Source organism: Ipomoea nil, unplaced genomic scaffold (genome assembly GCF_001879475.1).
Source record: "Ipomoea nil cultivar Tokyo-kokei standard unplaced genomic scaffold, Asagao_1.1 scaffold2662, whole genome shotgun sequence".
NCBI classification, from domain to species: Eukaryota; Viridiplantae; Streptophyta; class Magnoliopsida; order Solanales; family Convolvulaceae; genus Ipomoea; species Ipomoea nil.
Window position 1 is genome coordinate 722,151 of NW_017619090.1, and position 25,214 is coordinate 747,364.

General features: G+C 36.0%; 1 protein-coding gene across 1 annotated transcript; it reads right to left on the bottom strand.

Annotated features, from left to right (window-relative positions):
• Positions 1-7,260: 7,260 nt before the first annotated feature.
• Positions 7,261-21,913, bottom strand: LOC109154888 (protein argonaute 4-like). Its single transcript, XM_019302627.1, has 20 exons — positions 21,660-21,913; positions 17,117-17,253; positions 16,948-17,045; positions 16,754-16,851; positions 16,491-16,659; positions 16,294-16,410; positions 16,108-16,215; positions 15,812-15,874; positions 15,512-15,625; positions 15,261-15,429; positions 15,066-15,178; positions 14,855-14,989; positions 14,535-14,665; positions 9,095-9,160; positions 8,509-8,572; positions 8,318-8,429; positions 8,148-8,221; positions 7,807-7,901; positions 7,636-7,667; positions 7,261-7,490 (listed from the first exon to the last, which is right to left on the bottom strand). Exons 1-20 carry the CDS (start codon positions 21,911-21,913, stop codon positions 7,312-7,314), a joined length of 2,328 nt encoding a protein of 775 aa, XP_019158172.1. The 3' UTR covers positions 7,261-7,311.
• Between the last annotated feature and the right edge of the window lie 3,301 nt (positions 21,914-25,214).

Here is a 25,214-nt window from a genome sequence, read left to right on the forward strand (position 1 = left end):
CGGGTTCCCTAGTCATCAGGGGTACCCCGACCACTACAGCCCGATCCGCCGTAGATATTAGGTGGATGAGGTCTGCCACTCCTATGGTTCCTAGTGCTTCATCTTCTCCTCGCTGGGCTGGCGTCAAATGGTTTGACGAGACTCTAGTGGAAACTCCAGCTACCAAGAGAATACTGGTTGATCCGTAAGCTAACGAGACGGAGGGCATCCACAAGGGCTGCTACCCAGTCGGCAAGTGGCTCGACAAGGTGATCTTCCCCAAGGACCTCGAGTCCGTTGAAGGGGGGGGGGGGATCCCGACTTGCTGCTGGATGGGGTTGCTCACTGCAGCTACCAGGTAAACTTCTCGGCTGTAATTTTCCTGACTGCCTCCTTTCTATACTGATGGTTGGAATTAATTGTGTGTGTAAGTGTAAACGGAAGTGTCAAACTCCCGAGTGTCGAACTCAAGGACGGAAAATCGGAGTAAGTGAAATGCAAACAATCCTTTTATCACAACGCGTCAACAAGATGTACTAGGTGCAAGGGGATTAAGAAACAAGAGAAACATAAGAAAGTGAAGGAAAATAAAGGAAATAACTATGAACAAGTAAAATGGGGATTTGGACAGGATTGGAGTTGGGATCATGCTCTCATTGGTCTAACGGTAGGCAAGAACGTGATGCAAGCGTAGGCTAGGTTAAGGGAGAACTTATGCACCTAATACTAAGCCGCGTAAGACTTAGTCTCTCAATCCCAATGTCGGGTGAGGCATTCTATCAAACATTATATGTGTGGTTTACCGTCTCCTTCCTGAACTACCGGGAATTGTAAGGGTAAGACTAAGGAAAAGGGCAATCTCTTGCTCCTTTTCCCACTCCCACACCTTTCTCCCCATTGGAGCTCTCAATGGAGAGAGGTCCACATACACACCTCTACAACATAGACATACAAGCCATTCAACCATCAAATCTCATCATTGATCCATTCAAAGTATAAGAAACACAATTACAAACCAATCCCAATCCAAATCCTAGAATTCTAGCAATTCATCATCATCAATAGATAAACAACACACAAACTAGATATGAAATATGAACAAGGAGAATAAATGTTACCCAAGTATTCAATCTTTAGTGTTGTAACCCATTAAGCAATGTAGAACAATGAATTATAGAGATGGAATTGAAATCTAATTTAGAATATGAAATGCAAATGTAATCTACTCCTAATCTAATCTAACCTAACCCTGGAGAGATAGAAATGGAAATGGAAATGTAGGAAAAGAGAAGAGAAGAACCCCCTTGAAACAATCCCAATAAAAGCCTTTAAATAGGCTAAAATCTGATTTTTCCACGAAAGTGGCCGCACAACACACTTCACAACGCGCGTTGTCGGGTTCATGGAACTTTCTAGAATAACACAACAAATCCACAATGCACGTTATGCGATTCGTTGTGCTCTCCTGTTGGGAATTTTGCCTTCCTTGCCTTCACCAAAGTTGTATCCCTTGAAGTTGTCTTTCCATGGCCACTTGAATCACCCCCATTTGGACACTCCTAGCTCAAGATATGATTATTCCATAGACAATGCTTTGTTATTTTCTACCGAGGCAAACATGATTAGTCCTTAATCCAAACTTCTATCAAATTAAGCTAATCTGAGAATGAATTAGGCATAAAGGACTCTAATTGTAGCACAATACATATATAAATAGTACTTGGCAACAATATATTGTTATACTTACTAAATAACAATACTAACCTAGGGGTGTGGTTGAGTGGAAGAGACTCTTCCATCTTCCATCTTTAACCAAAGGTCAAGGGTTCGATCATTGATCGACTTTGGGTATGGAGCCGCCTTAAATCTCCAGACAATTGAAGCATGTGCTTCATCTCAATTAAAAGCCTAAGCACCGGTAAACCGTAGTCGCTTACGAGTGGCGTTGAGATTTGAACCCATGACCTTTGGTCTGGCTTTGATACTAAATTGAACCATGTGCTTGATTGTAGCAAAAATAAGATGTGAGCTCGGGTGTTTTATGTCGTCCTCAGGGGATTGGGATTTACGGCACGCAATACACAATCACAAGCAACTACGCACTAGCATAAGGAAATCAACAAGAAGCTAAGCAAATAACAACAAGTTTTAAGGTTACGATAACTAAACAAAGTAACAAAACACATATTAATAAGATATAAACACAAAATAATGAAATGAGACTCAAGCTATGGAGCATTATCTTCTAGATGCATAGCACAACCTAAAGATGGGGGAAAATCACACAACCAAGGAATAGAGGGGATGCACGTAGAAAACCTAGTCTATAAGTCACTCACGTGAGCAGATTAACAAGGATTAGAACAAGGAATTGCCCCACTCTCGTGGTGAATCAACTCCAAGTTCTTGAAGAACACAAAGCATCTAAAAACCCCAATTTCCCCCATTTTCATAGGAAAAATCGGGTTTATGCAAGGAGTGGCTTGGAATCTTGACCCAACTCTCATTGAGGCCAAGAATCCTCCAAAACATGCCAATGAATGTTGTACACCAAGCATTAACAAAATACAAACACAAATCCTTCATAAACTCAAGAACCCTAGGTTAGAGTTCTTCCACTTTTTGCAATAATCACAAATCAAGCATCAAGATAGATAATACAACCCTAACTCAAGTCCATAAACTAACTACTCATGATTCAATAACATAAAGAACACAAAAACATAAATGTAAAGCATAAACATTGCAAGATAAAGAGATAAAAGGGAGAAGAAAACTTCACTAAGAAATGGATGGTAAATCTTGGAATCCAAGTGTTGAATCCTTGATTACAAGATCGAAAAGTGTTAAGAAACTTAAATCTAAACCTAATCTAACACTACAATATGAAAGGAAGTGAAAGAGAGAAGCTAGGGCTCAACCATGGGTCAAAACCGAGTTGAAATGACCCAAAAACGCGCCTAAATAGAGCAGAGCAAGTGAGACGCCCTCAGGGATGGGCGTACGCCAGGCAGTACCATTTTGGGTGCATTTCCAGTGAACACTGGAATGGTCGTAGTGGCATGCGTACGGGCGTACGGCAGGGCGTACGCCACCTGCTTCTTTTTTCAGATCTTGGATGGGCTGATGGATGGGCGTACGGGAGGCAGTACGGTACTGTTGAAATTCCTAAATGCATTCCAAACTCTTTGATTGATCTCTTGGTCCAAGAATTGTGAGGATCTTTCCAAAAATCATTGAATTTCTCACTTGTTGTGAATGATTGTACCTTGAAATAAAACCAACTTAACTTAGTCACAATTCACACAAGTTTTTAAGCTATTCACAAATAAAATGGATTCAAGAAGGGGTAAAAATATAGACAAAAACGCACTTATCAGTGCTCCATCTCAACTAAAAGCCTAAGCTGATAGTTGGATTGCACATTGATGGCTATATGCTCACACAGGCCAGCTGTCCCACCGAAAAGATGTGCCTACTATCCAACGAGGGGATTAGTCATTGTGTCCAACGGTGGAAACCCTTGGCATACCCAAAAAAATTATAATTGTAGCTCAAGATTTTGCAATAATTGAGCAACAAATATTTAAATTAATGATATATAAAGGGATCCAACAATATTAAACAATTGGTGGTAATTAAGGCAGATTATCTAGATATGGTATTTATAGACTTATTTTAGAACCATATATCGCAAGGTTAAGAATTTGTTTTAGAACTGAATATTTGTGCATGTTCTCAATTTGTATATTTAATTTCATTGGTATTCAATAGAATCTGTAATTTTGCATATTCTCTTAACCTAGAATTATTTAGTTACTTTCTTACAGACTGAAGAAATGACTGACTATCTCAGATTATTGATCAGTCATTCATCATACTAGATAGACAGACATATATTGCGTACTGCGGAAGACTAAGGCAGAAAGTAAATCAACACCTATGTTTGTTTACTCAGTTCGATACAGTGTGTATCTACATCTGGAGGACAATCACCGATGCATCCAATCCACTAACTCATAATCCAATGTACAAAGGTAGAGAAGAACAATCTCACCCAAGTGCCCCACACAAGGTCAGTACCCAGTCTACAAAGGTTTAGTGGATTGTTGAAGTCGGAGAGCCACGCATTCAGAAATCCAATGAAATCCCTTCAATTGGAGAGCTAACTCTGATGCAGTCCGCTTCAATGACACAGTCTCACGTTGTTCCCACAATTGAGTGATCTTTGCGTCCAATCGGTTAAGTAGTGTTGATGTTTCTCAAGATCTTCTTTGAGGTCACCATGAACTTATTGTCTTGAGAAGATGCATGACAACCAGAGATGTATATTCTGTTTAGTTTAGAGTGTTGCGGCTTCAATACATGCAACCCTAACTTCTGAGCGAATAAGTATATTTATACTTCTTGATTTGGACACTCTCCAAAAAATACATATAGTTGTAGATGGTAGGACTTTTTGTGAAGAAAGAAATCTTAAGATTCGGTCCATACCTCTTAAGATAATCTGCTGATCTTCTTTCCAAAACCTGCATCTTATAATCGCTTATCAACTTTTAGAAGCTTTCCTTTATCAGTCCTTCAGTGGCTTGACCTAGAGGTGCGCCTGTTGATTTCACTGATCAATCAGTCTTCTACAAGGACGAACAGACACCAAGCTAAACCCTATCTTAATTTGCCATAATAATATTGCCAATTATATGTTGGGGTTTTTAAAGAAATAGGAATAAGGTTCAAATTGGCCACTGAACGAAAAAAAAAAAAAAAGTGCAATTAGGCCACTGAACACTGCAAAAACGTACAATTAGGCCACTGAACTCTCCAAACGTATGCAATTTCACCGTATAGCAGGTTACCTGCTTACGTGGCAGCTGAGTTGGCATTTTTAATAATTTTTAAAGAATTTTTAATAAATTTTAATAATTAATTATAATAATAAATTTAAAAAATGAAAAAAAATTAAATAAAAAACAAAATACAGTCGTTTTTATTTTTATTTTTTATAAAAAATTATTCTTAAAAATACCAACTCAGCTGCCACGTAAGCAGGTAACATGCTAAAATTGAGGGTAACCTGCTAAAATTGGGGGTAACCTGCTATCAGGTGAAATTGCACATTTTTTGTGTGTTCAGTGGCCTAATTGCACTTTTTTTTTCGTTCAATGGCCTAATTGCATTTTCGTGTTACGTTCAGTGGCCAATTTGAACCTTATTCCAAAGAAATAAAACACTAACAAAATACATACCTCCTCCCAGTCTTTGGTATAAGTTATTACATTCTTTGTATGTTGCTATCAGTTTGATAGATTATCACAGACTTATAAAAGGATTGCCAACATGAAGTTACTATCTTTTATTTGCAGTGAATTGAAGTTAATGATCACTCACCAGGCTACTGCCACATTTATTCTAATTTTACATTTTTGAAAGTGTCAAAGTGAATATCTCTAAATGAAACCAAAATATATATACAATATAATAATTAAGTTTGAAGTGTATCATTTGAGATATATTTGTTTAGCTTAATTTGTGGAGTTAATGTTATGCATTTATAAAAACAGCTCATAGTATTCAATAATACAATAACGAGTTAATACCCAAAATCGTCCTCGACTATAGTGGTTTTTCTCAATTTCGTCTTAAACGACTTTGGTGACCTAATATCGTCCCAGACTTTTGTGTTTCGCTCAATTTAGTCCTCTATTTGTTATTCCATCAAATTGGTGTTAAATAAAGGGACAATTCAGTAATGTCAATATTGATCTCTCTTTACTTTCAACTTGTGAAGTGCGAAATTCCTCTTTCTTGTACGAATTACACCCAGAGTTACTCCTGGACCTGCAAATCAAATTTTATATTCGCAGTTTTAGGAGTAATTCCAGGAGTAATTCGTAAAAAAAAAAAAAAGATTTCGCAGTTCACATGTCTATGAGTAAAGAGATGCCAATATTAAAATTACTGAATTGTCTATTTATTTAACACCAAATGGACAGAATAACAAATGAGGGACTAAATTGAGCAAAAACACAAAAGTCTGGGACTAAATTGAGAGAAACACAAAAGTCTGGGACGATATTAGGTCACCAAAGTCGTTAAGGACGAAATTGAGAAAAACCACTATAGTCGAGGACGATTTTGGGTATTAACTCATACAATAACCATTGAACAGTTCATGGTGTTCAATAATATTAATAATATATTCATGAAAATGTTGAGGCAAACACAAACCATTGGACATTTGCATTGCTTAAGTTGTCCGCATGAGAAATGTTAGACGTACCTACTTTAATTATATAAATTGTATAAATCGAAATCAAGGATAATATCAGAAAACATAATCTATCTAACTCATTTCATCAATTGCACTATATAATTAATATTCGTTGTTATAATTTACATGAGTTAATTACCGAAATGGTCCCTTGACTATAGCGAAGTTCCCAATTTGGTCTTTGACTATTTTTTTTTACCAATTAAGTCCCTCATCTTTAAAAATTTTAACCGATTTAGTCCTCCGTTTGTTTTTCCGTTAGACATCCGTTAACTTGGGACCAAATTGGTAATTTCTCTATATTCAGGGGACCATTTCAGTAATTAACTTTAGGAGTGGCAATTCGTTTCAGTTTTCCCGTACCAAATCGTACCGAACTGAACTGAACTAATTTGATTCGGTAATATGTTGGTACAATCAAACGATAATAGATTTTTGTATACCGAACGATCGGTTCGGTAAAAAGAAACTAAACTGAATACCATTTATTTTAATAATAATAATAATAATAATAATATTAATAATAATAATAATAATAATAATAATAATAATAATCCTTTATATAATAAAGCTATATGGTTTGGGAAATAATTAATGTTACAATTAATGCCACAACATTCTTTATTATAAAAAAAAAAAAAGCACAACATTTAAAAAATAAAATAGCTATATATTATATAATCATATAAAAAATATACTTTTGAAAAATAAAATAGCTATATATTATATAATCATATAAAAAATGTGTTCAATTAGAGTTTAAATTTACACATACAAAATTTAAAATTTGCTTTTCAAATGTAATTATCTTAGTTATTATTCGTATTGTGAAAAATTATAATATAGATGAAATACAATTAAGAATAAATCAAGGCTCATAAAAAGATTTCAATCCATCCAATAGACCCCATAAAATGTTTCACTTTTAATGCAACATATATGTGTCAAGTCTGATGAACAGGATGCACTAGGAATCCAAAAAACACAATGTAAACAAACACAAAGGGGCCTCCATCGATACCAAAACTATTACAATCCATAGTAGTCAAAACAGTCAACCCTCAGCAAAAAAACATTGAACTACTGACATTTTGATGTAGTGTGGGCAACTGAGGAACTGTGGCTGGGCCTGCGTTTGATCCCCCACCACCATGGCTTGAAGACTGCTCAGATGTATCCTCAAATTTCATCCACTGTCCCAACTGGGTGGCAGCCAAATGAGCATAGCAAATAGGAGCAACTGCACACATCAACACAACACAGTTAATGAGAAGCTCAATTGCTCAAACAAAGATAGAAGAGACTATGATAGTAGAAGCACATTATAGTATTTAAGACAAAGACTTTATCAACTATAAGTTTAGTGAAATAGACAAGAGAATTACCAACAGATATGGCAGTGGTGCTCCTTTGGGACCTGCAAAAAAAATACCAACCACTTTACTATCAATGTCGTCTTTTCAAGTTTAGTGATCATGTGTAAACAAATAAAATAAGATACAACAAATAAATTAAAAACCAAAATGCGCGCTATTACTATACGCTCCAGTACTCACACATAGGATAGGTTGTGCACAAGTTCTTGCAGTTCATCAGCTGAAAATCCAACCTCATCATAAAGAACATGATAGTGTGTTGGTCTTGTGGTTCCCTATGAAACAATTATTTAATAATGTTAAGTATAAGCTGTATCAAGGTAACATAGAGAAAGCTTGCAGATCTATTATATTCATTATTTAGGCATTTCAAATAAACTTAATTCAGATCAAATGGAATAAATGTAAACTTAGATATTGCATAGATGTGCAAAAGAAAAAGACCTTATTAAGTACTCCAAACTACTCTAAAATAAACAGAAATCAATGTACGTAAGAAAGGGCAAAAATATATTACTTACAATCATTCCTGCATGAGCACACAAGTAAAAGTCATTGTTTTTCGGATGACAAACTTTACTATCAATAATTGTCCCTGCACTCAAGGGAGCATTATATTAAAATCAACTTTAATTTGTCCTATGCAAAAGCTAATATATTGTATAAGCAGTAGTTTAGTAATCTGTAATACCAGGTTGAACATTATTAGGAGAGCTAACTTGGAAGAACTTGGTGTGATGATTCTTCTGAGCAACAATGACTGTAAACTTGGGTGACCATCCCTCCTCAAGAAATTTACAAGCCTACACAAAATTCAGAAAGAGACTTTAAACCATATTTTGTTTTGTTTTTTCTAGATCAAACTCTTCACCAAAATGGTACCTCAATGATCTGATCAAGTTCAATGTTAAGAACTTGATTGAATTGGGATTCACTGACACCATCCCTGAAAAGTTGAGAGCAATCGGTAAAACTTTAGGGGAAAAAATGGTTACGTTCTCACAAATCATAACTTGCTATTGTCAAAGCTATTTTCTGTGCACATCACTTCCGTTTGTACGTGTTCCAGAATGTGGTTAAAACTAACTTTCAAACAATGGAAAACATCCAGTAATGATACTGGCTAGACCTGAGAGTAACGATTTTATTAGTTCAAATTGTCCATTCCCCACCGATATACCCAAAAAGAACCAATGAAGAAATTTTGATTCTCCATCTAATTACTTTACACATGGCTGATTTTGGAGATTTCTTATTTTATTTTCTGACTTACACAAACAAAACAAGGAAAGGAAATGTTTCCTTAAATATGACAATTACTATAACATTAAAACTAAATCCTCATTCAAGTGAGGTTTAGATTTCCAGGTTGAGATTTGAATGCATAAAACACAAGATCATACACAAGGAAGAAATAGACACGCACCAAATGGCAAGAAATTAAAGACAAGAGAGGCTACAAATTTACCTGAAGATTATAATTTGTTTAGGCTTCATTTTCTGAGTACTAAAATAAAAATCTAACAATAGCTCCCTGAAAGCAAGAAGTTTGAATATAATCATTATGGCAACCTATAACTTTATTTCAGCAAATGCAATTGGAATAAATTTTCATGACTCAGAAGACAAGGAAACTAGAATATTAGTTGCATGTTCAAGAGCTTCTATGGTCCCTAAATAAAATAATAAATTATATTATACAAACTAAATAAGGTCAACAACAGGATAACTCTTCAAGTGTTTTCAGAAACTAAATAGTATGAACTCTACATGTCAACATTTTATAATTAAGCTGTCTATCTATACTATATATAAAAATAAAATCCTGAAAATTTAACTTCTCGCCCAATTTCTAAAAAATCTCTCCTCCTAATAAAATATATTGATTTCTATTTTCCCATTCTTACAATAATTCTGCTTTAAAATTCTATTCTCATTCTTCCAAAAGGCTGAACCCCAACTCTAAGGGCCTAAAATTCTATTCTCATATTATTATAAAATACTGTAATACAATCTATACTACATATAAAAACAAAATCCTGAAATTTTAACTTCCTGCCCAATTTCTAAAAAATCTCTCCTCCTAATAAAATATATTGATTTCTACTTTCCCATTCGTACAATAATTAAATTTTAACTTCCCGCCCAATTTCTAAAAAATCTCTCCTCCTAATAAAATACATTGATATCTACTTTCCCATTCGTACAATAATTCTGCGTTAAATTTCTATTCTCATATTATTATAAAATACTGTAATATAATCTATACTATATATAAAAACAAAATCCTGAAATTTTAACTTCCTGCCCAATTTCTAAAAAATCTCTCCTCCTAATAAAATATATTGATTTCTATTTTCCCATTCGTACAATAATTCTGCTTTAAAATTCTATTTTCATTCTTCCAAAAGGCTGAACCCCACCCTAAGGGCCTAAAATTCTATTCTCATATTATTATAAAATATTGTAATACAATCTATACTATATATAAAATCAAAATCCTGAAATTTTAACTTCCCGCCCAATTCCTAAAAAATCTCTCCTCCTAATAAAATATATTGATTTGTACTTTCCCATTCGTACAATAATTCTGCGTTAAAATTCTATTCTCATGTTATTATAAAATACTGTAATACAATCTATACTATATATAAAAACAAAATCCTAAAATTTTAACTTCCCGCCCAATTCCTAAAAAATCTCTCCTCCTATTAAAATATATTGATTTCTACTTTCCCATTCGTACAATAATTCTGCGTTAAAATTCTATTTTCATATTATTATAAAATACTGTAATACAATCTATACTGTATATAAAAACAAAATCCTGAAATTTTAACCTCCCGCCCAATTCCTAAAAAATCTCTCCTCCAAATAAAATATATTGATTTCTACTTTCCCATTCGTACAATAATTCTGCGTTAAAATTCTATTCTCATATTATTATAAGATACTGTAATACAATCTATAGTCTATAGTATATATAAAAACAAAATCTTGAAATTTTAACTTCCCGCCCAATTTTTAAAAAATCTCTCCTCTTAATAAAATGTATTGATTTCTACTTTCCCATTCGTACAATAATTAAATTTTAACTTCCCGCCCAATTTGTAAAAAATCTCTCCTCCTAATAAAATATATTGATATCTACTTTCCCATTCGTACAATAATTCTGCGTTAAATTTCTATTCTCATATTATTATAAAACACTGTAATATAATCTATACTATATATAAAAACAAAATCCTGAAATTTTAACTTCCCGCTCAATTTCTAAAAAATCTCTCCTCCTAATAAAATATATTGATTTCTATTTTCCCATTCGTACAATAATTCTGCTTTAAAATTCTATTCTCATTCTTCCAAAAGGCTGAACCCCAACCCTAAGGGCCTAAAATTCTATTCTCATATTATTATAAAATATTGTAATACAATCTATACTATATATAAAAACAAAATCCTGAAATTTTAACTTCCCGCACAATTCCTAAAAAATCTCTCCTCCTATTAAAATATATTGATTTCTACTTTCCCATTCGTACAATAATTCTGCGTTAAAATTCTATTCTCATATTATTATAAAATACTGTAATACAATCTATACTATATATAAAAACAAAATCCTGAAATTTTAACCTCCCGCCCAATTCCTAAAAAATCTCTCCTCCAAATAAAATATATTGATTTCTACTTTCCCATTCGTACAATAATTCTGTGTTAAAATTCTATTCTCATATATTATAAAATACTGTAATACAATCTATACTATATATAAAAACAAAATCCTGAAATTTTAACTTCTCGCCCAATTCCTAAAAAATCTCCCCTCCTAATAAAATATATTGATTTCTACTTTCCCATACGTACAATAATTCTGCGTTAAAATTCTATTCTCATATTATTATAAAATACTGTAATACAATCTATATCTATACTATATATAAAAACAAAATCCTGAAATTTTAACTTCCCGCCCAATTTCTAAAAAATTTCTCCTCCTAATAAAATATATTGATTTTTACTTTCCCATTCGTACAATAATTAAATTTTAACTTCCCGCCCAATTTCTAAAAAATCTCTCCTCCTAATAAAATATATTGATTTCTACTTTCCCATTCGTACAATAATTCTTCGTTAAAATTCTATTATCATATTATTATAAAATACTATAATATAATCTATACTATATATAAAAACAAAATCCTGAAATTTTAACTTCCCGCCCAATTCCTAAAAAATCTTTCCTCCTAATAACTTTTGACTTTTGACACTAAGTTGTAAAGTGTCAAAAGTTCGGCAAGGCATAACTTTTCACTCCGTTGTCCGTTTTAGTCAAATGTTTTTTTGAAATCGCGTATTTTTTCGAGATCTATCCACCGCAAACTTCCGTAGGCGGTTTGGCCCACCAATTTCTAAAAAAAAAATACTTTATTAAAGAGTTTCTAAGAAAAAACTATGAGAACCTTATGTTTTATTAATGAATTTTTAAAATTTTTAATTAAACAATTCTCCCGTGCATTATTTAATAATCTTTCTTTATATTTGGTCAAATTATTTAATTATGGTAAATTTGGGAATAATTAATGATGGTAATAGAATTCCTAAAACAATATAGAATTGAACAATATTTAATTATTGTTATATTATTATTGTGACTCACGGAATACAAGAGTTAATGCCATTTTTGGTCCTAGACTTATTGGGGCATTGACACTTTTCATCCTCCATAATAAAAATTGCCACTTAGTAGCCACTGTTATTGATCGTTGGACAGTGTTGATCCTCCATCAATGACGCCGTTTGTTGACCGTGAATTAGAAGGGTTTTTCTGTCTTTTTTTGTTCTAATCCTTGTATTTCTCCATCCATTGGTCACTGCTACATCCATTTCTTCAAACTGAGGTTATCCGCTTCAGTCCTTTCTAACATTAAGAAACCATCTTCACCCAACTAACAATCACGAATTTTACATTTGACATCAATCTCAAGATAATAGAAACAAGTGCAGTTGGAATAGAAAGGGTGTTAGTCCATGCCTGTGGAAATTTTGTCGAGCATACAACATAACTAGCAAAGTCAGGAATATCACCCAACCCCTCCCTTAACCTTTCTGCATCAACTATAATAGGTATGCCCCTACTCTTTGCCTCCTGCACTACAATCAAAGCAGTCTCATGCAGCCTTCCATCTAAGTAGACAATATTTACTCCAAGCGCTGAAGACAATTTTGATTTGGTTATGTAGACCCTCAGATATCATGGGTGGATATCCTGGAGTGAAAATGCACGTGCAAGTTTTTTTTTTTTTTTTTTTGGTTGTCAACAATGACATATGTGAATGGTGAGTTTCCTCCTTTGGACACCACCATAAAAGATGTATCAACACCATCCCTTTCAAGCTCATCAAGTATTCTTTCGCCATGCGAGTCATCAGCAACCTTAGATATGATCCTTGGATTAAGACCAAGACGAATTTTATCATCCGGGTTTTATCAAAGCATTGTCAGTGTTACCACCTGCTTGAACCTCAAAGCTGGTGCTCCGAATTTTATCATCCGGGTTGGGGAATGAAGCTACAGTAGCCAAGAAGTCAACACCGGCCATTCCAACACCTCAGACAATGCGATTTTTGGGGAGCGGCGGATTCCACATTTTCAGCTTGAAACTTCAATGAATTTTAGGTAGAATAACAGAGTTTTTGAGGTTGTGCACCAAGTAGTTGTGGTCAGAGAGAGAGAGAGATGGGAAGGATATTTGTGGTCAATATGGAAGGGAGGACTTTCAGGTGCAAATTCTACATCACGCCATCTACAACTACAACTGCTATTTACCATAGGAGGGTTCGCCGACCTGCTGCCCTCTCTGCTTCGCCGGAACCAAAAACCACCGGTGAAGGCCCCAACCTCGCCGGATCTGTTGCTGCACCGCCAGATCTTCCTTACTGGTCCGTCGCTGGAAGGAGTTATTGCCTCGTATGCTCGCCGTCATACCCACAACTCGCCGGAGAAGAACCTCGCTGCTACTCACTACCGACGGTTACTACTTAGCCGCCAAGTCTCGCCATCTCGCCTCACAGGAGTCACAGCAGCGCTGGTCTAAATAAGATTAGAAGAATAAGACATAAAAAGACAGAAAAGCCCATCTAATTCACGGTCAACAAATGGCTTCATTGACGGAGGATCAAAACTGTCCAACGACCAATAACAGTGTCTACTAAGTGGCAATTTTTATTATGGAGGATGAAAAGTGTCAATGCTTCAATAAGTCTAGGACCAAAAATGGCATTAACTCCGGAATACAATACAAGAATATTTAATTATGGTTATATTATTATTGTGCCTCACGACCATTATATACTAACAGTACTTGAAAAGAAACTAATAATAATAATAATATAATAATAATAATATAAGTGGTAATAATAATATCTAAAAGTAATTAAGTGTCAATAATAATAGTAAGAATATTAACGTAAGAGTTGTAACATAGAATAAATCGTAATAATTAATAACTATAGTCTATGATTAAATTTGAAATTGTCAGGAAAGATAAACGACCTCTGGTGAAATTAACTCTTAAATAATTATATATCGATTTAAATATTCTTAATATATTACCACAATTCCATTCCGTGCATCGCACGAGTGAAAATATTAGTTTGGGTAATAGCATAATCTCTGAACTCTGTTTTTATCTTAGTCCTCTTAACATCAAAGATAAAAGGAATATTTAATTGAATCTTAGTTGAGTCATACCAAAAAAAATTCTAATTTTTCATGAGACAACACTTTGGAAAATGTTAGAAGTCACTTGATAGTGATGAGTTTAATCATATACATTAAGAACCTAGCCTCAAATCTGTGGCCTTGTGATTGATTTTAATGACAATCAACTACAAAAATAGAATTACCTCATAATTCCATCATCAGTTTTGTCAGGACCAGGTTTAAACAAGTTATCAATCATTTCAACCTTTGCAGACTGAGTACGCACTGATGCTCTATAACGAGAAATAAGAGGCCACTGCCTCGAACTCACAACCTGTTCAAAATTACAAATTATAAAGTGAAGATAAAAGGCATACAAAACAAAATCAACATTGAATATAAATTTCTTCTCACGCATAATCTCCTATGCATAACCACAACTTTTAAAGAGCCAAACAGAAAAGTTCATAACCAATTGGAACAATAAATGAATCAAAAGAAAATTGAAGATGCTGTGGTGTACCGCAGCAATTGATGGAACGCCAGTCTGACCAGGAGAGCCATGAGACACATCCATCCCAATAATAATGGTGGCAGGCTTTGAAGCAAGTTGGAGAGGAGGACGTTCAACAGTCAACACCGAATTAAGGCCTCCAAGCTGTAAAGAATCAGAACATTATTTAAAAACAAATATGATAAATTAAGTAAAGCGGGAGAATGCTAACTATTGTCACCTTGGCATTTATCTTAAGTAGGCAATTCGTGAGATATTGGGCATTCACTTTGGTTGGTGACATGCATTGAGTCACAATTCCGTGCTGACTCAGAGTCCTTCGTTTCCATGGCCCTTTAAGTTAAGACAGATAGACAATTATATTTTGAATGAATAGCTTAGCAGAAAAATGACAAAAAGAGCAGAAAAGACAAACCATATATATCACAATTCTTTCTTTCAGGCAACAAACAGAGAAGGAACTTAGGTGGTTTTTTAGGCAACTTCTCCATGATGTCTTTAAGCATATTGTTTACTCTCACAACAGGTGGAAATCCTTTGAACGCTGGATTCTCATACCATGCATGAATAGGGGCATCCACGCTCTTCAAAGATACAATCAAAGACATCACTAGCCAGTCACTTTCAGTTTTTTTAAAAAAAATACAGTAACCTGACAAAACATACAATCCCTATCATTTTTCCACAATGAATCAATTCTCTGACAAGGGTACGTGTATCACAGCGTGCAGAGAAATTTACAACACCCCAACTTTCAATCTTTTGTGGCTGCCACAGTTTCTGTCCATCACACCAAGACAATGAAAAGTAGAGTTTAAAAAACTACCATAGTGATGTGTCAATACATGTGAGACTTGTGTATTTTAAAATAATAATAATAATAATAATAATAATAATAATAATAATAATAATAATAATAATAATAATAATAATAATAATATATTTGTGAAAATATGAGAACTCTACCTTTTTATTGAAGTTCCATCTCCCATTTTGAGGAAAGAAATCCTCTCCATTTCCAACTTTCAACTGTGATAAAGCAAAAATTTGCCATTAAGTTATAACTCCACTAATTACAGTAGTAATTCATATCATGTAGCACTAGGAGAAAGAAAGGAAAAAAAAAAAAAAAAAAAAAAAAAAACCAAGCAAAATGAACTTTCATACCTTCAGTAGTCAGCAATACGTACTTTACATAAAACTCTTAACAGTAAATAAATACTCAGTAAATAAGTTACAAAAAAACATTACAGATTTCTTACTTTTGGGGCAGGCAGAACACGACCCTCAATCTTAGTGAAGTTATTATTGATTGATATGCCACAAGAAATAAGCAGTGGCTCAGCATTATAGTTGTTGATTTCCAGTGCCTGTAACAGTCAAAATAACACTTGAGAGCATGAACAAAGCATACTAGAATTCTTTTTAAAAAAAATATAATAACCTACATGACTTAAAACTTCCATCCTCTCTTGAGGCTTCTGTCTTGATTTCTCCACCAGAGAAGCTCTTTGAAAAGTAGACAGTGCTTTTGTGTATCTTTGCAACGAGACCAATGAGCACAGCTGGAAAATATAATGGTGTTAAAGTTTGAAAATTAAAGAGGGAGCATAGACTGATGTAACCATTCAAAAGCAATATTTACCTCGATAGGGAAGTAAGTTGGACGTTTTGGCTTTCCAAATTTGATACATGGTAAATCAGCAGACTTGTTCGAGTGTATTTTATGTTTATTAACAAAGTAATCATAAACAGTCACTTCAGTGTTCTGAACTTCACCATCATCACCCTTGATTTTCTGTTTTAAAGTAAAGCTACGACAAAACACAAAAGAAATAAGTTGATCTATAGAAAACAGATCGGGAAATATAAGGCATCAAAGAAAAGAAAACAGATAAGTAAATATACGTCTGCTCTCTGCAGCTCTTCTCACTTAATCCACTTATCTTGTAGTCTTGATTTGTTGGACTTGTAGTCACTCTTAGATTCTTCAGCATTCGTTTAGCCTGATTAGGCCACGTTTATAAATCAACAGTATGCACAGAGTTACTTTTCTTTGCACAATAACACATCAAGCTAAGGGCGGATCGGAGCAACTTTACCTTCGCCCAATCTAGAGAAGATGGATCCTTCACATTCTGATTGGCGATTAAGAAATCTACCACAGGCCCAGGTTGAATTATCATTGTGGTAGATGTATCTGCAAGGAAAAAAAAACATCATTGGATAACTGAAAGAGCTCTAAAAAATGAGCATGCTGATAGATATTACCAATGTTCAAAGACAGGCCACCCTGAGTAGTCCTGAAGCTTGAATGGAACCCACGATACCCAAGGACACCACCTCCAACTATAGCAAAATTTTTTGGGTCATTATGGAAGAAGGATTGTCTAACAAGCAAGCAACCCCTGAGATGAAAATGCATATATAGGACATCAAATAATCCATTGAGCCAAAATGAACAATTCTCAATTGATCAGCAAAAACTGAATGATGCCAAACTTACTGCTGTTGGTGATAATGAACCACAATCGATTTAATATCCGTAAAATAATATATATATATATATATATATATATATATATATATATATATATATATATATATATATATATATACGAAATATATATAAAATATTATTGGATATATATCCGAAATATATATATACACACAAATATATATAAAACGGACCCAACGGTTATATATACATGTATATCTACGAAAAAGATATACCAATATATATCAACCAAAAAGAAAATATAATTCTTAGATTATAATTCCAAAACAACAAGAAATGACGGATTTTTGCTTAGAGCATAATCCAAAACAAGAAAGAAGAAGAAAGAAAGAAATGTACGAGTTAGGCAAATTGCCTATCTTTCCTTAAAACCTTATTTGCCACCTCCCAAAAGTGCTAGGAGCGTTGTGGCCTAGGTTTCCCAGGATAAAACGTACAACGGTTCGACGTTTGAGCACCCAAACGAACGAACCCGGCGAACTAGAGCACGGGCAAAACACAGTAGCTAGAAAGAAGTAGGAGTAGAGTTTTGAGAAGAAAATGTGCTTATCTTTGTGTGTTGTGTCTCTCTTGTTCTTCCCTCACGTTCACTTCCTTTCTAACATTGTGTTCCAAAAAGGTTGCTCCCACCACATCTTTATATAGGAGATTGGTACTAAATAGCATCATCATGACACATTAACCAACATAAATTCAATTTAAAAATTGAATTATAACGTTTGAAACGGTCGTACTTATTATCGAAATAATATCAACGGTCACGAACTTAATATCCGATTAATTCGTACCGACCATAATGACCCGTTTCAAATATCTGAGTGACTGAGAAGTCCGTACAAACCCGAAAGGTTAACGAATTGGGACCGAAAACCACACCCGAATGGTCCGCAAAGTACCGAAACGGTGTGGCACGAATCAATGCACATAGCATTGACTCGTGCAGCACGAAAGATAGCTCACACGAAAGGAGCTTAATTCACTAATTAAACTTGCTTAATTACATGTAGCATCTTTCGTCCATGCATAACATTCGTCCATGCAAACTTTCGTCCCAATTCCTATTTCACTATTTTAAGCTTTCCAAAGCTTAATCACAAGCTTGACAACTCATGTTGTCACACTAATTAGGCTTAATTAAGCTTAATCTTAAGCTTTAAGCTTTCTAAGCTTAATTTGACTTCTCTCAAATAGGTTCACTTTGAGAATCAATTTCTCATTCACCTATTACCCATTTTGAGCGTACATTATATCAAATTCTTCGTCTCACTACGAAGAACCCGAATCCACCTTGACCCAACCCAAATCGGAAGTGGATCCCACATATATTTGTACCACAAAATAATCACTCAAAATATCATTTTAATGCTATTTTTCCAACAATCCTCCACATGAATGAAAAATGATTTTCAGGGTATTTTGAAATCGGAAACAACTGTGTTTAACGGTCGATCCCTGCATAGGATAGGTAGGGATCACTATACCCTTTGAACCTTCCCTTGTGAAGACATGTTTACTCTACTGATTGTACGGTACGCGATGTCTTTGAACCGACTGCCGTTTGTGTAGACGATGACATATCTCACACAGGAACCTCCCAACCATGCTCTGTTCTCATTAGTGTGCCCATTTTGGTCGTGGGTCACCGTCTTGGTTCTGCAAGAGTTTGTGAAGAATTGCGCCCATCAATTCTCCTTTGAAGCGACCCTCACTTCTCTCTCACATAGGTGATTCTTTTCCGAGTATCCCGCATACTCACACATGTCAACCGACATTCGAATCATTAAAGCATCAACATGCTAACCTTACGCGGGAGTCACTGTTTCTAACGAGGAGTGGTAGGGAGTCCGAGACCCCCACAGTGACACGCTCCGTTCCATAATTTAGTTGTCCCATTGAACCTAGGTGTCAGCTAGGTTGGGTATCCACTATAGAACTTTTAGTCCAAAGGCTTTAGACCCATTCCTCGTTCCAACTTCTCCACAACCATTTGCTTACCCTCGGGTTAGCGAGTTAGCGGCCGCTACGTTATCTTTTGACATCACGTAGTCAATAGAGATAACTCCCGTTGTGAGAAATTGTTTAATGGTATTATATCTACGACTTATAAGTCTAGACTTACCATTCCACATTTAACTCTGTACTTAACCAATTTTGGCTTGACTATCGCAATGCACACAAATTGGAGGTACGAGTTCACCACTAGGAACATTCTCGAAATAATGGCATAGCCATTCGGCCTACTCGCTCGCGACACGAGTGTAAGGCTCTCAGCTTTGATCCCATCGGATCTTAGCTATCACAAATTCATTTCGAGAATTTCCGTCCAACCGACTGCACTGGCCTACGTAAGGACGTAGCCTTTAATGGACTTAGTATCCTTTGATATCCGTGCTATATTTTCCAAGTACAGCTAGATATCTCACTTAGTGCAGTCCAACGTCACGAGCATACCTTGAGTATCTCATAACTTTCACTATTGCCTTCTAGTGCATAACACTAGGGTTACTCGTATGTCACCGAGTTCGTTAACCACTAAGGCAATATCCGGCCTAGTACAACCCATTTGATACAATTAAACTACCGATAATCTGAATGTATTCTCCGTGAGAAGTACAATCTCCGAAATTATTGGCTAGTTGTACGTTAGTATCTAACGGTGTCCAAGCCACTTGATTAACATCCTTTGCAAGGATTTAATCAACACAGTGAGATTGGCTCAACACGAGACCATACAGTCTTCTCACAATTTTAATCCCGAGGATTAAATCTGCCAACCCCATGTCAAATATCAAATTTAACATGTTCAAGGTAGAATTGATCATTTGATCGTTACTACCCACGTTGAGTTTATCGTGTATAGACAAATAGTGATAGCCTCGTCTATCGTACGCATTACGTAGACATTTGTCACATTTTTTATACTAAACTCGTGACACATCATTGTATGATCAAAACCTACATGCCAAATACTAAGGCAATTGTTTCAAACCATACAATGATCTCACCAATTACACATTTTCTTTCCCTAGCGTGGAACCACAAAACCCTCGGGTTGTTCCATGTCTATTAAGAAAGAGATACATCCATTTCAATAAACTTCCAAGTCTCGCTAAACAGCTCTTGGAAGTATCATCCTAATGAATTTCGTTCTCATCACAAGAGAATATATATTGAAGTAATTGTGGCACTAGCGTCGCATGTAATATAAAATTACAAGCCCGACCATTTTACTCCAATATAACCAACCGGTTTTATCTTCCGACTAGTGATCCACTTAGGATCCCGAGATTTTACAACCTGGAGGAAGAACAACCAGTTCCAAGTATGATTCTTTTAAGATAGAATCTACTTCACTCTCGGTAGCCTCTCTCGGGTTGGTCCATTTGTAAAAGTCACCACTTCTACATATGTTCGAGGCTCGTTTTCTAACAACCTTGTCAGAAAATCCAAATTATTCTCTAGTATGCAAGTTAGAATATGCGCACCACATTCTAACACGTACGTCAGAAAACATGGACCAAAGGATTTTTCAATCCTAGCTCTCTTGCTACGTTTAGCTTTGAGCTCGGGTTATCTTTCATACCCTTCAACCATAGCTAAGCCGAAAGTTCCTTTCAACGTGCTAGGTCTTTTATTGAACCTTCACAGAAATGCATCTTCTAAAGAACGATGAATTTCTTGATTCAATTTATTGTGTTCTTATGTACATCCAGAGCGTAGGACTCGTGTATTAAGAACCAAAACGCCTTTGGCAAGACACCCCCACATTTCAGGCATTAGTAGGAAAATTTCCTACGTACCCACAATTCGTAAGAATTTCATGCGGGTAACCTTATTTAAAAGGTACTTACTTGTCCAAAGTATTGTCTCACCTCACATACTTTGAGGTAGACCCGAACTTATCAACGTCTTGATATTTTATGTTCGGCAACAACGTTTGATTGAGGTGAATACCGTACCGTACGCTTGAGTATAACACTAACGCTTGCGCTGAAATCACCAATAGGTGTTTTTTTTTTTTCACCACATCGATTGTTCGTAACCGCATTAATCCACGATTAATTTGGTTTTTCTGTTTTTATTCTTTAAGGAATAAACATGTGTTACACGCTAACACATCTCGTAGGTGCTAACAGATTAGCCCTCACGAATCCATTCGGTTTTGACCGAAAGGCCACAAACCCGAATCAGTGCTTCCGAAATTGAAGCACGAATCAGTGCTTAGTAGTGAAGCACGAAACATGCTATACCAAGCATGAATCATTGCTTCTAAACTAACGCATCGATTCCAACAACTGCTTCGCAGCATGCTGCCTCAATATGATATCCAAAACCCTCAGCGCTTCTTGAGAGTTCTCAGACTCTTGTCCTTGCAAGGCATTTGCAATTGCATTCATAGGAATTTTGGCAGCAAAGTTGATCTCCACCTTATAGGTCTTTGATCGGTAAGGACGACGCAACCTTTTATTGTCACCCTCACTAGGACTCCCAGGACTGCAGTTACGAGTGTTCCTATATAAAGGAGGCAAGGCAGGGTTATAAGAACACATAACACAGAAGAAAAAGAAAGAGGATGGAAGGAAATAAAGAGGCAATACCTATTTGAAGTAGCATCCCTCAAGAATAATTGTGAACTCCAGTTTATTTTGTGGAAGCGCACCAACCGTGAACAAGCTAAGCTCTTTTCACCATCATATGCAAATTCTTTTCCAGCTAGTTCTGTAGCATATGTTTCACGCACAGTATCCAGGGCTTTTCTTCCAATGCCTTTGCTGTCCACTGGATGACCATCTTCATAATAAAGGGCAACCTGTTCATGAATGAATGAAGTTAATAAATGAAAAATGTACAGACAAGCTAGGTTAGGGAATTCAGTTGCTGATACAGGTGTCAGCATACATTGTAGTGAAAAAAGTGCCCATCATTTTTAGACACATTCACTCTAAAGTGATTGGTAAGGATATTAAAGCATGTGTTCCATCTCAACTAAAAGCCTAAGCTGATAGTTGGATACACATTAATGGATATATGCTCACACGCCCCCTCACGTGTATGGTGGATTCCAACCAACACGTGGACCGGTAAACCATAGTCGCTTACGAGTGGCGTTGAGATTCGAACCCATGACCTTTGGTCTGGCTCTGATACCAAATTGAAGCATGTGCTTCATCTCAACTAAAAGCCTAAGCTGATAGTTGGATACACATTAATGGATATATGCTCACAATTCGTCCCTTGGACCCAAAGCCTCGTCTAGCCATAGGAAGGCGAGGGGCCTTTTTCTTGGTAGCCTCTGCTTCAGCTTTTGTTGGAGTAAAATCTGAAGGAACAGGCGGTGGAGGAGGAAGAGCCTCAGCTGCTCCTTTGTTGTCTTGCTCAGCCATCACCACAAACTTCAACAAAATAGTAGAATGTTAATAATAGATTATATATATTAAGAAAAATAATCCAAGAACTCTAGGGTGGTAATAAATGCAAGAAACAGATTAAATGACATGCAGTCTCTACAAAATACTTGTTCCCTTCCCCCATCTTTTAATTTGGTTGCATGGAGCAGTAGAAAACCAATTTTAGACAGCTTAATTCTGAGAAATTGAAGCATAAGTTACAAGTATTTCTTAGCTACTCCTCAAAGAAATACAGGAAAGATGAATGATAATTGATAGACTAAACACCACAGTACAACCAAAAAATAAAGGAAGACAAGAAGTATTAGGGTCTAGAAAAGTACTTCATACTACACTTGAGATCACAAAAGATAAAAGGTCAGAGCCTATATGACCCAAGAAAAGCTGATAACTAAGTTTCAATATCTCATGGACTAGTTTAGCACTTTAGCAGATATAAACAACTTTAGCTAAAAACCACAGACGAAATATAATATGATATGTGTTATAGAATATTCTGTGTGATTGAGTATCTTATATTTTAGGGAACTAGAATATTAGCATACCATATCAGTCTAGATCAAGCTAGTATTTAAGGGGAGGTTGACTAACCCTAAAGACATAAAGAAAGAGGAAGAACTCTCAAGAGGTATTCTTTTTCTCTCCCAGTATTGTAACATGGTATCAGAGCCAGACCAAAGGTCATGGGTTCGAATCTCAGCGCCACGACTATGGTTTACTGGTCCACGTGTTGCTTGGACCCCACCGCGCATATAGCCATTAATGTGCAATCCAACTATGAGCTTAGGCTTTTAGTTGAGATGGAGCACATACTTTAATTTGGTATCAGAACTTGGAAGGTACCATGTTTCCATTGATGCTGCCTTTAATGAGGACGTCCCTTTCTTTCCTTCATCCCCAAATGCTGTTCGTAAGGGGGAGGAGGATGATATATTGATGTATACGGTAACGTCGTCTGTTCCTTCCCCTGTTCCTACCCCTCCTGTCTTGCAAGTGTATTCTCGTCGACCTCGACCTGACACACTCGTATCGGCACCGCCTCCCATTCCAGACTCGGTACAGACTCCGTGCCCTGACACCACCTCTATGTCATCAGATCCAGTCTTAATTGATGACCGTCCGATTGCCACCCGGAAAAGTAAACGTACCTGTACTTATCCTATATCCTCCGTTGCATCATATGATAGGCTGTCACATGCCTCGTGTTCTTTTATTGCTTCCCTTGAGTCTATTTCCATTCCTAAGACTGTTAGGGATGCCTTGTCCCATCCTGGGTGGCGAAATGCCATAATTGAGGAGATGAACACTTTGGATCACAATGGTACTTGGGAGTTGGTCACTATGCATGCGGGTAAAAGATCTATTGGTTGTAAATGGGTGTTTACTGTCAAAGTTAATTCTGATGGGTCTATGGCTCGATTGAAGGCTCGTCTTGTGGCTAAGGGATATGCCCAAACTTATGGAGTTGATTATTCTGACACTTTTTCTCCTGTGGCTAAGCTTACTTCTGTCAGGTTACTCATCTCAATGGCTGCCATTCATGATTGGCCTTTGCATCAGCTTGATATCAAGAACGCCTTTTTGCATGGGGATCTTCATGAAGAGGTGTACATGGAGCAACCTCCTGGGTTTGTTGCTCAGGGGGAGTCTGGGAAAGTATGTCGTCTTCGGCGATCGTTGTACGGGCTGAAACAAAGTCCACGTGCATGGTTTGGAAAATTTAGTCAAGTTGTTGAGAAGTTTGGGATGGTGAAAGGCAAATCGGATCATTCCATGTTCTACAAGTGGTCCAAAACAGGTATCATCTGGTTGGTGGTTTACGTAGATGACATTGTCATTACAGGGAGCGACACCGAAGGGATTTTGTCTCTCAAGTCATTTCTTCACAGTCAATTCCAAACGAAAGATTTGGGACCACTAAAGTATTTCCTGGGTATTGAAGTTATGAGGAACAAAACAGGTATATTACTCTCCCAACGAAAATATGTTATTGACTTACTCTCTGAAACAGGAAAACTAGGTACTAAACCATGCAATACTCCCATGATACCGAACTTGCAATTGTCAAAGGAAGGGGAATTTTTTGAAGATCCTGAGAGGTATAGGAGATTGGTTGGGAAGCTAAACTACTTGACCGTAACCCGTCCAGATATTGCATACCCAGTTAGCGTTTTGAGTCAGTACATGTCATCTCCAACTATTGATCACTGGGCAACTGTAGAGCACATCTTGAGTTACTTAAAGGGAGCTCCGGGACACGGAATTTTGTATAAGAATCACGGTCACACTCGGATAGAGTGTTTTACTGATGCGGATTGGGCAGGTTCCAAAGAGGATCGTAGATCAACAACTGGATATTGTGTTTTCTTTGGAGGTAATCTGGTTTCCTGGAAGAGTAAGAAGCAGAATGTAGTCTCTCGTTCGAGTGCAGAGTCTGAATATA